The sequence below is a fragment of the Callorhinus ursinus genome, unplaced genomic scaffold (genome assembly GCF_003265705.2).
Source record: "Callorhinus ursinus isolate GAN/ISIS: 27379988/994484 unplaced genomic scaffold, GSC_fseal_2.0 scaffold49, whole genome shotgun sequence".
NCBI lineage: Eukaryota > Metazoa > Chordata > Mammalia > Carnivora > Otariidae > Callorhinus > Callorhinus ursinus.
This window is the reverse complement of record NW_027397111.1, coordinates 6,682,682-6,698,372: the sequence shown is the minus strand read 5'-3', so window position 1 is coordinate 6,698,372 and position 15,691 is coordinate 6,682,682. Positions and strand designations below refer to the sequence as shown.

The 15,691-nt window shown below is 45.7% G+C and overlaps 1 protein-coding gene across 3 annotated transcripts in view; it reads right to left on the bottom strand.

Moving 5' to 3' along the window:
* The window catches only part of IRAG1 (inositol 1,4,5-triphosphate receptor associated 1), a 119,365-nt gene extending 108,574 nt beyond the window's left edge, over window positions 1-10,791 (bottom strand). For all 3 annotated transcript variants that reach the window (XM_073882915.1, XM_025848399.2, XM_073882916.1), the window contains exon 1: window positions 10,718-10,791. In XM_073882915.1, the coding sequence (XP_073739016.1) occupies window positions 10,718-10,784 (67 nt within the window). In that variant the 5' untranslated portion in view covers window positions 10,785-10,791. The remainder of the gene's footprint in view (window positions 1-10,717) is intronic.
* Between the last annotated feature and the right edge of the window lie 4,900 nt (window positions 10,792-15,691).

The following is a 15,691-nucleotide window of genomic DNA, read 5'->3' as shown; positions in this document are numbered from 1 at the left end:
CTCACTAAGGAATACTCTTTTAAGGAAAGCTGGTGGCACTGTTTAAAAAAATAAAGCATGGTTTTCATATATAATTTCATCTTTGTCTACCCTTAAAAATTTCTGTTTTTATGTGTTTTATAAAATAACTGGCATATTAATGTAGCTCATGAATATGATTTAAAATAAAGAAATGAACATAAATTGGAGGTACATGCTAAAACAATTTTTTTAATTGATGAGATGAACCATCAAAAAACCTTTGTCCTAGAGAAGACCTTTGCTCTAGAAAAACAGTTGATAATTCCTGCTATAAGGTCCCCAGTACTGCCCTGGGGATTATCTTCCTGACACCTAGCTGTCTACTTTTTCCTTTGATTCTCTGAACTACCTTCCAGCAAACCCCATCTTTCTACAAAATAAAAAGGGACTCCAAAGAGAAATGCTTATCTAAGGCTTCCAGGAGCCTGTGCTCTGGGAAGGTCTCTCTGCTGTAGGCAGAGATGGCTACCGGACCAGATTATAGCCTAGGTGAAACACTCCTCAGAATTTTCTACCTTCTGAGCAAAATCTTCATCTTCCAGGTCTTTTGGTCACTGGAAAGGGTTATCTCTCACCATACATTGGCACACAGACGCTCAGAATTAGATACTTGAGTCTCTTATGAGTTTGATTATCATGGGTCAGTCTCCATGTGAACAATCAACTCCAGGCCACTGACCAGGCTTAGGGATAGGTCTAAGGACCTTGGAACGTCCCCAACATGATGTTTCTTAGAGGGTCCTCTTGGCATACAGTCATCTAGATTCCTCCTGACAATACTTAGCCTCGTCACCTTCCAACTTATATTAGGGACCAGTTTGACTTCAGCTGGAGAACAGAAAAGATGTCTTAGGTAAGAAGCCCAGGAAGACATTATACTCTTTCTACCAGGGAACCAAGCCCCAAACAAGTTGAAAATATCATGACAAGACAGCCCTTTGAAAAACCTGACCATCTGGGGCCACAGAATAGAGGAGTCTCATGAGCTCAATGTTAACCTGGGCTTGAATAATAGTTATTATTCGTTGAGTACTTATACACAGATAAGTTATTTAAATACACCAATCCATTTCATCTTCATAACAAGTCTTTGAGCAAGATATATTGTGGTCACCATCAGCCCTATTTTATACATCAGGAAAGTAAGAAGAGGTTAGATCATTTGCCGAAGCCGGACAGAAGGTTGCAAGGCTGAGACTTGAATTCAGGTCATTTGATTTGAGAAGCTTAGGTCCCAACCACTACCCCACACTGCCTCTGAGGCAGACTGGGTGACCATGGCAGGATCTGTAATCTTTTAGAGCACAAGACGGTGAGTCGGAGAGTGTAGGACATGGCATATCTTGCAATAGAGATTCTAAACTTGTATTTTCCTACTAGAAGAAGGGGCTTGCCTGTAGACAAGGTTATGAGACCTGATCAAGATTGTCACATACTGAAAGAAGACAAAAGAGAGATACAAAGCAGAGAAGGCTAAATAGAGTAGCTGCCCAGACTCTTGCCCAAAAGCTCAGAGCCTCTGCTCTAAGCAGCAGTGCCAGGACCTCCTGGGCTCCAACTATAGGAGCAGGGACAGGGGCTGGACACTCTTACTCTGCCCTATGGCCTGGGTGTATGAGCCAGACAGATGGAAGTTGCTGTGGATTAGGGGTTTGATGGCTTTTTAATTTATTCCCCTTTCTTTACTTACTAGTTACTCTTAGTTGTCTTGAATAAGTGGCCTGAGTTGGTTGCTCACAAATATCTCCCTTAGATGGTTATGGTCTGAGTTTAACAAAATAGTACATATAAAATGCCTGGTATGAACAGCATGCTCAAACGATGGTAGTTCTGAACCCCTCCTCTCATTGTCTATCTATATAAAGTATCCCAGAGGAAGGGGTGATTAGGAGGTCATTTGCTCTCTGACTGGAGCTGCCTAAATGGAATTTGCATGAAACCAAATTCACACCACACACTTCTAGTTGGATGTTTGTCTTGTCCTCAGAAGGACTGTTCTTCGAACAGGTGCCCACTGAGCAACTCGTGAAGAGAAAGGATGGGATTCCATCCTTTCCATCCCTGGGGAAAAGGGAGAAGCTGGGATGTCCACCCTCTTGGGACTATGTGGCAGCCCCTGTAACCTGAAAGCTCCCTACCTGTTACTAGGGTGTGACACATCTGCCAAATGTACATCACCTGAGAGACCAGCTTTGCAACAGGGCTTGGGCTAGGGCCTCACTGTGGTACCATTAGGGGCATAATGCTTCTCCTACATGATTGTTTCATTCACGTGGGAAGACCTCCACCTGCCAGGAGAATGTCTATCTGATAGTCAGTTCTGACAAGGGTCAACCTGACTAGCTCAGCCCTTTCCTCTTCCCTTTCTCCTGGGAATGTGCTGCCTGCAGGGGGGCCTGCCTCCACTAGAGGGCACTCCATAGGGATGGGGTAAATTGGCTTAACTCAACTTTCAAAAGCCTACTTCTTTGACAAAGAAGGTAAGAATATGCAATGGGAAAAAGATAGTCTCTTCAAAAAATGGTGTTGGGAAAACTGGAAAGCCACATCAAATGGAATATTATTCAGTCATCAAAAAGAATGAAATCTTGCCATTTGCAACAACGTGGATGGAACTAGAGTATTATGCTAAATGAAACAAGCCAGTCAGAGAAAGACAAGCACCATATAACGTCATTCATATGTGGAATTTAAAAAACAAAATAGATGAACATAGGGGAAGGGGAGGAAAAATAAAATAAGATAAAAACAGAGAGGGAGACAAACCATAAGAGACTCTTAACTCTAGGAAACAAGCTGAGGGTTTTTGGAGGGGAGGTGGGTAGGGGGATGGGGTAACTGAGTGATGGGCACTTGATGTAATGAGCACTGGGTATTATATGCACCTGACGAATCACTAAATTCTATCCCTGAAATTAATAATACAGTATATGTTAATGAAATAGAATTTAAAAAAGAAAAAATGAAACTGGACCACTTTCTAACATCATACACAAAAATAAACTCAAAATGGATTAAAGACCTAAATGTGAAACCTGAAACCATAAAAATCCTAGAAGAGAACACAGGCAATAATTTTTCTGACATTGGCCATAGCAAGATTTTTCTAGATATGTCTCCTGAGGCAAGGGAATAAAAAGCAAAAAGAAACTATTGGGACTTCATCAAAATAAAAATTATCTGCACAGTGAAGGAAACAATTGACAAAACTGAAAAGCAACCTACTGAATGGGAGAAAATATTTGCAAATGACATACTCATTGAAGGGTTAGTATCCAAAATATATAAAGAACTTATACAACTCAACACCAGAAAACCCCAAATAATCCAACTTAAAAATGAGCAGAAGACACGAATAGACATTTCTCCAAGGAAGACATACAGATGGCCAGCAGACATGTGAAAAGATGTTTAACATCAGGGGAATGCAAATCAAACCCACAATGAGATATTACCTCACACCTGTCAGAATGCCTAAAATCAAAAACTCAAGAAACAAGTGTTGGCGAGGATATGGAGCAAAAGGAACCCTCAGGCACTGTTGGTGGGAGTGCATGAGGGAAAACGGTATGGAAAATTCTTAAAAACAGAATTACCATATGATCCAGAACTGTGTATTTACCGAATACAAAAACACTAATCCGAAGAGATATATGCACCCCTATATTTATAGCAGCATTATTTATAATAGTGAAATTATAGAAACAGTCCAAGTGTCCATCAATTGATAAAGAAGATGTGATATACGTATATATAGTGGAATATTACTCAGCCATAAATGAGAATGAAATCTTACCATTTACAACAATATGGATGGATCTAGAGAGAATAATGGTAAGTGAAATAAGTCAGTCAGAGAAAGACAAATACCATAGGATTTCACTCATATATGGAATTTAAGAAACAAAACAACCAAAAAAGAAAAAAAAGAGACAAACCAAGAAACAGACTCTTAGCTATAGAGAACAAACTGGTGGTTACCAGAGGGGAGGAGCGTGGAAGGATGGGTGGGGCGTATACCTGAAATTAATATAACACTATATGTTAATTAAACTGGAATTAAATTTTTTAAAAATAATAATAAAGAAAGCCTACTTGCCTTCCAGTATAAGCCCCATTCTCCAATACCAGCCTTATCAGTCATGAGGGAGATGTTAGATTGACTTCTCCATGAGACTTACAGCCTAAGTGAAGGAATAAGGTGTTTTCACTGGGCTTCCTTAGAGAACCCACCAGGTGCCAGTGGCCAGTCATCTAGAGGATAAGTTCGCTACTGTCCTTGAGGCATTAACGGAGGTGAGGATAGAACCCAGAATTATGGGCCAAGCCTCACACCCCATACAGAAATCTCCTTGATGGAATCTGAAAGAGGACAGACAGAGGCTAGCTACAATAATAGCCAATGTTTATTGGGTGCTAAGAACAGACCCTGGCTAAGGGATTTCACCCTGTAAAGCACCATCATTATCTCCATCTCACAGGAGAGGAAACTGAAGCTCAGCAGGAGTAGGTACAGCCAAGATGGACAGCTGGCCCATGGTGGAGCCACACGATCACGCCAGGGGCTGCACTTTCCACCAGAACACAGTGCTGCCTCTAGCTCGAGATGACATCTCCCACTCTGATAATGAGGGAAGACGTGGTCGACACTGAGCCCACCTCCTGACTGGGGGCCAACACTCTTGACCACACATGTATAAGCAACATCAAGGGTGTCTTCAGGCTTTCTCTCCTTCTGATGAACTAGGAACCTTGGGCCTTCTGTAAACATCCTCCCAGTTAGCCTGTCAGTGACAGAAGTCCGTGTGGTTCTGTGTGTCCCTTCCCAGGGCAGCTGCCATGCCCTCTGCACTGCATGCCAGCCTGCAGCCTCACTGTGAGCAAGGTATGATCTCGTCCCCCACATCCTGCGTTCACTGGTACCCCCTGCTCCTAGAACCCCCATTTCCTCCACGCCAGTGTTTCCTAAGCTTGAGTCATCTGCCCACCACCCTCACATTTTTTGCCATGTCCGTGTGCCACCTATACATTGATTGATTTAACATTCTTTAATTTGCCTTAGCAATAAGCCAGAAAACCAGGGTTGAAATCCCGACTCTGCCGTTTACCAGCTTTGTGTTGCTGGACAAGCGCCTTGCCCGCTCTGTGCCTCAGTTTCCTAATCTGTATAACAGGGGTAATCATAGTAACCACTTCAGGGGGTTGCTGGGTGGACGAGATGAGGCACTGCCAGTAAAGCCTTAGAACAGCACCTGGCACAAAGTGAGTGCTCAGTAAGTGTCAGCTGCCCTTGTCATTGCATTTATCCAAAAACGAGACTTTATATCCCTACCATAAAGGGAAAAAATCTACTGCTTATACCACAAAGAGAGGACTTATAAAAATAAATTAAGTAAAAACACTTACTAAATATGAGCTATTGCCTGACCTAGGCTCCAGGCCTGAGGCTTGCTCTCATTTTGTCAGGAAGGGAGACAGGCCAAGGTCTGAAAGATGTTGAAGGCACACTCGGTTCAAGCCAGGGTGAACAACTTGTCCTGAGTGGCCTCGGACTTCTGGTTTTAGTGCTAAAAGTCCTGTAAGCCTCAGATCGAGGCTTTCTTCTTCATGGAAGGACTAGAAATAGCTGACAAGGGAATAACATTCTTGTGATGTGAGTTCGTGTGTTTCAGGCTGAGTCAGTATCCCACTTACTATCATCTTGCAGAATAAGCCACACCTTGCGCCCCACCACACAAGCCCGCCTCAGTTTCCAAACGTCACACATGTACAGAAAAGCCATCATGTGTGTGCCCATGGGACTGTCCCTAAAGAAAAACCACATTTGTACATGCCCAACAAGAGAAACGATGATTAAACCATGGCACAGCTAAAATTACTCTACTATACAACCATCAAAACATCATGTTTTGAAGTATCTTTAATGAGAGGGGAAAATGATGGTGATAGAACATCCAGTTTAAAAAAAAAAAAAAGCAGACTAACTAAGATGTCCTCAGTTAAGTGAGTGGACAAATAAACTGTAGTACATCAGGACAGCAGAATATTATCCGGTGCTAAAAAGAAATGAGTTAGCAAGCCATGGAAGAGACTCAAATGCACGTTGCTAAGTGAAAGAAGCCAGTCGGAAAAGGCCGCATACTGTGTGATTCCAACTATCTGACATTCTGGAAAAGGCCGAACTATGGAGAAAGTAAAAAGATTGGTGGTTGCTAAGAGCTGGGGTTGGGAGGAAGGGTGTGTAGCTGGAACACAGGGGGTCTTTAGGGCAGTGAAGCTACTCTGCATGATACTATAATGGTGGATACATGTCCTTATACATTTGCCTAAACCCAGATGAACACCACCAAGAGTGAACCCGAAGGTAAATTATGGATTTGGGGTCATAATGATGTGTCAGTGTAGGTTTGCCAGTTGTAAAAAATGAACCACTCTGGTAGGGGGTGTTACTAATGCGGGAGGCTGTGCATGTGTGAAGCAGGGGGTATGTGGGAAATCTCTGTACCTTCCTTCCTGCTGTGAGCCTAAAACTGCCCTAGAAAAATAAAGTCTTTAAAAATTTTTTAAAGCGGGGGCGCCTGGGTGGCTCAGTCAGTTAAGCGTCTGCCTTCAGCTCAGGTCATGATCCCAGGGTCCTGGGATAGAGCCCCACGTTGTCAGGCTCCCTGCTCAGCGGGGAGTCTACTTCCTCTCCCTCTGCCCCTCCCCACCCCCCACCCCCTCTCTTTTTCTCTCAAATAAATAAATAAAATCTTTAAAAAAAATTTTTAAGCGGACTAGAAAATCACATATAGTAAGACCTTAGTTTTATAAAATACGGAGAAAGATAAAGAAAGAAATACACTGTAATATTAACAATATTTGGGGCACCTGGTTGGCTCAGTCAGTTAAGTGTCTGCCTTCAGCTCAGGTCATGATCCCAGGGTCCTGGGATCAAGCCCTGAGTCAGGCTCCCTGCTCAGTGGGGAGCCTGCTTCTCCCTTTCCCGTGCCACCTGCTTATACTCTCTCTCTGTCAAATAAATGGGTAAAATCCTTAAAAAAAACCCAAAAAACAAAAAACAAACCAATATTTATCTCTGAGTGACAGGATTCTGGAGGGATTTTTTAATTCTTCACATTTACTTCTGTATTTCTTATTTATATCTATTTCTATATTTTCTAAGAAATTTTAGCACAGAACATATATTACTTTTATTACCAGGGAAAGAAGTGGAATAAAAATTATACATATAGGGCGCCTGAGTGGCTCAGTTGGTTAAGCGACTGCCTTCGGCTCAGGTCATGATCCTGGAGTCCCGGGATCGAGTCCCACATCGGGCTCCTTGCTCAGCGGGGAGTCTGCTTCTCCCTCTGACCCTCCCCCCCCCCTCATGTGCGCTCTCTCTCTCTCTCTGAAATAAATAAATAAAAATCTAAAAAAAAATTATACATATAAAAAGTACTAGGAAGAAAGTAACCAGAATTGATTAACCCCAGCCTTTGAAAATTGTTTTTTACAGCTGTGGCCCACTGGGAGGGAGGTCTTCTGGCTGACTGGCTGTCACCTGCTTTCCTTCTCCTCTAGAGAAGGCCCTTGCAGAGAAGGCAGGGCTTGTCCAAGGTCACGGGCTTCTGTTGCCTCTGCATCCCATCTAGTGAGGCTGTCTTGAGCTGTCCCCTAACCTCAGGCTCTGGCCTCCAGGGTCTATAGGGCAAACACAATATCCTTTTCCCCCCTTTTCTTGATTTTTCCATAATTTGGACTGTGGCACTCAATAACTTCCCCAAGACGCGTGTTACTAACTAGAGGCAGGGTGACATCTAACACAGGAAGTCCCCGTTTTGGACCCAAGCAGCCTGAGCTGGAATGCCTGCTCACCACCTACCAGCTGCATGGCCTTGGGCACATCGCTATACCTCTTTCCACCACAGTGGCCTCATCTCTATCACAAGGATTAAGTGAAATAACGTTCTAGCACAGATCCCAGCACAAGGACCTCAAGTGGGACTCAATTTATATCAATTTGTACATTTACTACACAAGAACTCAGTTCTCTATCTCCCTCCCACTAATTCAAAGAGCTCCCCAAGTGGCAGGGGCAAAATCTCTCCTCTACCACCCATCCAGGTCTCTGCTCCTCCTTGGTCAGAAGCCCTCAGATGACTGCTGAACCACAGAGAGAATGGCTGAGAGGCAGCCCAGTGGCCCCATGGGACTACCCAGAAGAGATGGCAGGGTGAGGGGAGATGGCTAACTTGAGACCCACACTTGCCAGCCTAAAAGAATCTGATCATCATATATACATATACAATAAACGAGGGCCCCGTTTAACTGCAACACACTTGTGAGCATTATGTCCATTTCTTCATAAGGAAAACAAATTGATCCTGAACACTCAGTACCTCCCAGCATCATTCTGGATGCAGGACACACAGTGGAGAATGAGACAAGGTCTCTGCCCTCACAGGGCTCAGCCTCTACTCCTGCTGGAGGTGTGAGCTGCATCCAGCCACCGTTGTTACCAAGACTTGGGGAAAGGAGGCAGGGCCATTTGAGAAGCTGAGAACCGTACTTGTAGTTCAGCCCATCAGGCCAGGCATCCAGCTTCCTCTCAGAGGGACTCAGAACCCCTCATCCTGAAGCTATGAGCCCACTGGTCCCCCTGACAATCAATGCCAAGAAGAAGGCATTAATTATCCTCATCCAAGACTAAGTTCCCCTGCTCCATCATTTGGTGGCTGGGTGACCTTGGACAAGTCATTTAACATCCCCTAGTCCTCATGTCCTCCCTATAAAACTGGGTAAAGATACCACCCTCACAGCATTACTGAGGAGAGCACAAGAAATCCCGCCTGGAAAGCTTTAGGCAGAGCATGGACAGAGAGTCAGTGCTTCCCCCACGGCCCTCTAGGACGTGGTACCAACTGGAGACGAACAGAGCGTGGTGGTTAGGAGCAGAGCCTCCAGAGACAAGCTGCCTGGGGTCAAATGCCAGTGCCACCTCTCACCAGCTGTGTGACCTCTCTATGCTAAAATGTCCCCATCTACAAGACGAGGATGTAACAATAATCCCTACCCTAGAGGGGTGTGGATGCTGAATTACTGTACGGGAAGTGCTTAGAACAGGGTTCGATGCACGTTAAGAATGGTGTGTTTGCTATTTTTTTTCTTCTTCCAGAAAACATTTTTATGGGATCATTGATCGTGTTGTAGCAATTAGCACCTGATTGTATCTCCCAGATGACCTTTGAGAGTAAGCAGGAATGTCCCACTGACTAGAAGCATAAAGAAAGTTACATTAGCTGTGAATATAGTCACTCCCAACACAGACACACACACACACACACACACACACACACACACACACCCCACAGTATCAAGGATAACCAAACATGATGGTGACAACTGTATTGTCCGTTTGGTCGGAAATCACAAGAAGCAAGAGTACCCTCTCACTCACAACTATGTTGACTCAGCCATTAGAGTCAGACTTGGGTTCGAGTCCTAGAAACTGCTCTTCCTTAGTGGTCTAACCTTAGGCAAGTCATTTAACCTGTGTTTCCTCCCCAGAAAAGGGCTGGGTGAGGTTGCAGGGGAGTTAACCCCAGCTGTCTCACCAGCATGTCATTGCCCCCTGGTGGGGATGGTAGAACCCTTCAGAGACTCCGACTCCCTTGTGCTTCCAGCCATAACAGTTCTGGGAAGCTTCCTCCTTTCCCCTGCAGGAGACCCAGTTCAGACAAGCCCGTGGGCTGCTTTACTCCTCCCACCCACCAGACCCCCAAAGAGCAGCCTGAGAGTGTTAAGAGGACACCAGCTGCTGAGCTCTGGGAGGCAGGAGCACTGGCCACAGGTCCCAGACCCTGTACTCTGTTGACCCAAACTGCAGAGCATCTCCAGGATTTCACAAACATTTCCTGGGCAGGAGGGAGCAAGACAGCTAGGCCTTTCTCTGCCCTCTGCGCCTGGCCTCTCCTTTGGAGAAAGCCAGTCTGAGTGCCATTTATTGTAGGATAGCTTTGACACCGAGCTCCTGGAGGTGAGCATGGCTAGGGGCACAGGTTGGGCACAGGTACTCCCTCAATGGAGGAGGGAAGGGGCACAGGGGGCAAAGCTGGACGCAGAAGGAGAGTTAGAGACAGAGATGAAAACAGGGGCTGCGACCAGAAAACACAGGATAGGAGGGGCAGGGACAGAAACAGGGGCAGGTCAAGGATGGAGACAAGGCTGGGCCCACACAGGGTCCTAAGTGGACCGGGCTGCGGCACAGGGTTGGGTGGGAGGGCGGAGGGAGGCACAAGTAAGCACAGAGCCGAGCTGGGAAAAGGGTAGCAGGCAATGGGGAGAAAGCACTGCCCGGAGGGCTTACATAAGCTGAGGACCCACTATTCCCTAGAGGGGTGCACAGGAAATCTGGGGGTGGGCTCTCCAGTCAGATCCCACATTTTCACCCTAGCTTGCGCATGCTTTCCTCCAACAGCAGCAGACAGAGCGCGGTTTAGTTAAGTTAGGACTGGCAAGATTCACTTCTTATTTAAAAATCATGACAGCAACAATAAAAACACTCAGCTGAAATGGCACCCAACAAAGCCAACTCCCCTGAAAGTTAAAGTCAAGCGCCCCCAACCCAGCACCCTGTACCTTTAAGGAGGAGAAGGGTTCCCTCGCGTCCCAGCTGAAGAGCAGGTTATTCTTAGATATTGCAATGACTTACCTAAAACTGAGTTATTCCCCTTTCCTCCTCTGGCCAGCCTCTCTTCACTCTGGGGAGCTTTTACCATTTAAGGTCAATGTTACATCTGGCTCTGGAGCTCCGAGCTGAGAAGCCTCTGGCTGCTGAGCCTCAGCCACCGCCTCCTCCTAGAGGGGCTGGGACTTGGAGCCTGGAGCTCCTCGGGGAGCCCCCTCTGGTCCCACTCAGGGGACTAACAGCAGGGGAAGCTGACCAGGCCAGCCCCAGAACTCAGGGCAGGGTGGGCCTGTGAGGCAGGAGCTTGCCCTGAGTACCTCCCATGGGCACCCACACAGTGGATGGCAGTGCCCATGGGCAGCCCACACCGCTGGGCACTGTCCTGGCCAGACGGGGACCAAAGAAACTGCAGATCCGCCTCCCAGCCTGGAATCCCCAGCAAGCATGTGAGGCTGGACAAGACCCTGGCCGCAGGCCAGGAGAAAGTGGGAACACTTCCTGTCCCGGGGATTCATGGGTGGGGGCTGCTCCCACCTTAAACCCTTGGGATTACCAGAGAGAAGGGCCTAGGAGGTTCAGCTAATTCCAGACCTGGCAGCAGCCCCAGGGGCTTCAATCCCTGCTGCCGCACTCAGCAGTCCTGTGGTCTTTGCTTTGTGGAGTTCTAGTCTCCTCATCTCTAAGACAGGGATAACAGCAATAACACCTAACTCAAAGAGTTGCAGGGGGGCTAAAGGACACCATAGTGAAGGTTTAGCACGGTGCCAGCGTCTCATTGCGTTGATCAGCACAAATTCATTTCCTGCCCCTGCCCAGACGCAGACAAGGACAGGCTGTCTCCCTCCTGGAAGTCCACATGCTGACCCTACTTACTCCTCACCCACCTTGGGTGCAGTGCTGACCTTCGGCCAAAGTCATGGAGCTCTAGATTCTGTGTAAGTCACATGGGGGCTCCAGCCCTCTTCTGAGGTTAGAGGCAGCTCAGAAAAGCCCTGGGTAGGGTTGCCAGATAAAATATAAGACACCCACTTAAATCTGAATTTCAGATAAACAACACATAACTTTTGTAGTGTAAGTATGTCCCAAATATTGTATGGGACATACTTGTTATATATATGATATTTGAAATTATCTGAAATTCTTTTTTTTTTTAAAGATTTTATTTATTTATTTAACAGAGAGAGACACAGAGAGAGAGGGAACATGAGCAGGGGGAGTGGGAGAGGGAGAAGCAGGCTTCCTGCCGAGCAGGGAGCCCGATGTGGGGCTCGATCCCAGGACCCTGGGATCATAACCTGAGCCAAAGGCAGACGCTTAACAACTGAGCCACCCAGGCGCCCCTGAAATTATCTGAAATTCTAATTGAACTGCACGTCATGTATTTTTATTTGCTAAATCTGGCAACTCCAGCCCTAGACCATCACTTACCACCCCAGAATCATCCACCCGTTCTGAGAGTTATAGAGATTGGTACTTCAAATCCTGTGCCCTCAAGCCCTCCCAGTGACCACTGTCTGGCTTTATACAGTCCTATTCCCAGCTCCTGGCCATGGGTCAGCCACCCCAGCCATGGCAGGCTTTCTCCACCAAACCTGACACCCTGGGCCTCCATCCCATTCCTTACCATAGGCATCTAGTCCTGGTTATTATGACAAAGATTCCTGAAGAGAATAAGGTTCATGCTGTCTGTTACACCCATAAATAATAGTATTTTTGTAGATGGAACCAGAAGAGACTGTCCCACGTACTAGTCCTGCTTTCTCTCAGGTGTCTACACCTATCCATTTGCTGGGTATAGGCTCCCACTAACAAAGCCACATCGTGGTAACTACTAGAATTTCTGGTATAGGGACTAGAAGGAATTTATCAAACTGTATGGTACTGTTTCTCTAACTTCATTGTGTATGAGAATCCCCAAGCATGAAGCTCCTTGAACCCCTCTTCCAAAAGTTCTAACTCCATTTAACTGCAGTGGGACCCAGGAATCTGCATTTTAATTAAGGCCCTCAGGTGACTCTTATGCAGTTGGTCTAAGGACCCCTGGTGGGAATGGTGGTATGATGCTCCAAGGGTTGATCTTGTGAATCTAGCAGGAGTTACTCCAGAGACAACTAGAAACTTAGGTTGAAAAGGAATAGAAGGCATTGTGTACACATGAGGGTGTGTGTGGGAGCAAGGTGTGGCTGTGTATACAAACCATCCATTGAGCACCTGCTATATTCCAGCCTCTGCATTAGATGCTCTACACGAAAGTATGTATGTATCCTCACAAGTGCCCTATGAAATAGGATTATTGTACTTTTCCTTCCAAAAGGAAACTGAGACATGAAGAGGTGAAAGCACTTGCCTGACATTCCACAGCTGGGAAATGGTAGAGTTAAGGGGTGAAGTTAGGTGGGTTGGCCCTAAAGCTCTTTCCCCCTCAGCCAGGGTGTCTTAAACTAGGGTTCATGGATAGCCCTCAGGAGTTTCTGAGCCAATTGAAATTGTATGTGGAACACTGTATGATTTGTGTTTGTCTTGGGTCCAGGTCTGTAGCTTTCACCAGTCTCACAAATAAATACCTTTCAAAATCACTGCATTAATACAAGCATTTCATAAAACACATTACTGATGGGTGTGTAATATGGAACAAGCTCTATAGAAGACAATTTAGCCTTCTCAAGATTATAAGGCTCAGATCTTTTGACCCAATTCCACCTCTGGGAATTTATTCTATAAACACACTTCCACACTTGGGAAGTGACAAGTGAACAAGATTATTCATTACAGCTTTGTCTATACAAGCAATAGGATTGGAAACAACATGAATGTCTATCAATGGGGGGCCATAAAAGATGTTGGGGTACAGGGGGACCTGGGTGGCTTGGTTGGTTAAGCATCTGACTCTTAATTTCAGTTCAGGTCATGATCTCGGGTCGTGAGATGAAGCCCCACATCCAGCTCCATGTTGGGCATGGGGCTTGCTTAAGATTCTCTCTCTCCCTCTCCCTTTGCCTCTCCCCCCTTCCTCTCTCTAAAATAATGATGTGGTACAGCCATAACAGATGATAAGGAAGCTCTTTGTATAGTGATATTAAAAACCTCCAAGATAAAGTGGGAAAATAAAATAACAGAACAGTATATAAATATACACGTGCACAAATATACTTATGATCACACATACATATTCACAAGTACATGTGTGTATGTGTGCACACAATCTCAGGAAAATTAGCACAAGAAACAAATAACATTAACAATAGTTGCCAATGGGGAGGGAAACAGAGTGGCTGAGGCAGAGAATATCCACTGTAGACCTCATTTATATATTCAAAAATTTGAATCATATGAATAAATCATATGTCGACATTCAAAAATAATAATGAAATAAAAGCATTGCCATGAACAGGGATTTAATCAATTCATCTTTCAGCGTGGCTTCCTCCAAGTGTCAAAGAGTATTGACACGAACGTAACTAAAGGTTATTTTTGTTGCTTTTATTTTTTATTTTGGAATAATTACAGACACACAGGAAGTTGCAAAAATAGTACAAAGAGTCCCATGTACCCTTTACCCAGCTTCCTCCAGTGGTGACATCTTGCACGACTGTTGTACAATGTGAAAACCTGGAAGTTGGCATCAGTGCATTACTATTGACTCAACTACAGATCTTATTCTAAGGGCTGTTTTTAAAATATAACCTTCTCACAGCTCATAAATTCATTTAAAAATGTTTATTGAGCGCCTTTGGTGTGCCAGACCCACACCAGGGACACTTCAGACCCATCCATGGGTAGGGACACCTCAGATGCATCCCTGCCCCCATGGAGTGTAGACTAGTGAAGGTGACCCCCTTACTCAAGTGAGAATAGCATCACAGAAGTCCAGGAGCCAGCAGTACACAGGGAGTGCTGACCAAACCTCTAAAAAAGGAACCATGTCCCTTGCTGTCCTGGTCACGGAGCTTCACAGCTTGCCTGAAAGCTGACTTTTAATCCTTAAAAGAGCATGAGCAATTACTCGGGCTATTTTTATCCTCATTCCTGGAGCCACACAGGGATTTGGCCTCACTCTACTAAAGTCTTCAGCTCATCACTCATTCCCATCAGAGACAATCATATGTCCTCAGCATAAAAGTGGTGCCCAGCGGAGGCACACTGGCACACAGCTGGGGGAAGCTCTCCCAACAGACCATTTGACTCCAGGCCATGAAAGAAGTTTAGAAGTCCCAGACCAAAAGCTTGTCCTGGGACTGAAGGAAGCCAAGCCTGGAGAAGCAGCATCTTGTCAAAAACACTGCCAGCTTAGAGACTGGCAGCTGGGGTGACCACAATGGGAACTGAGACCTCCCTGCCCCTTTTATGCTCAGGGACTCCACTATGCCCAGCACTTAGTAGGTCCGGGATGAGTAAGCAAACAAATAAGTGACCAATCAGTGAGAATTGTACCCAGGTGTCAATCAGATGACAATGACAGGTGCCATTTACTGCCCACGGGGCCAAGCACTGTGTCAGCCACTTTACATGTAAGGTCTAGGTCAGTCCTCACTAAATCCATGTGATGTATGGCCTCTCACCCTCACATCCTAGAGGAGGAATCTGAGACACACAGAGGTCAAGGAGTGTGCCCATGTCTCACAGTTTATAAAGCTAGATCTTCCTGACTCTAGAGTCCCTGGGGGAAGGTACAGCCAACAGAATGGGAATGTAAGGCGTCTTTTCTCCTTCCCAGGATCCCACTGAAATGATAGCAAAGGACTCCTTAAAAAGGAATAAATCTTAGTCACAAAGAGAATAGGAGGAGGCATGAGTGAGGACATTTCCGGAACTGGCGAGAGGAGGGAGGAGGGTAACCTAATGAAGGAGGGGGGGGGCGGCCTCAGCCCGGCGTAGAAGACCCATGGAGAAGGGGATCTACTGCTCTGGTGCTTCTGGAAGGCTCTGTACCTGAAGAGCCAGTTGTGACAAATACAGAAGTGAGATATGGAGCCAAGCGAATGGTTCAAAGTCTGTAGA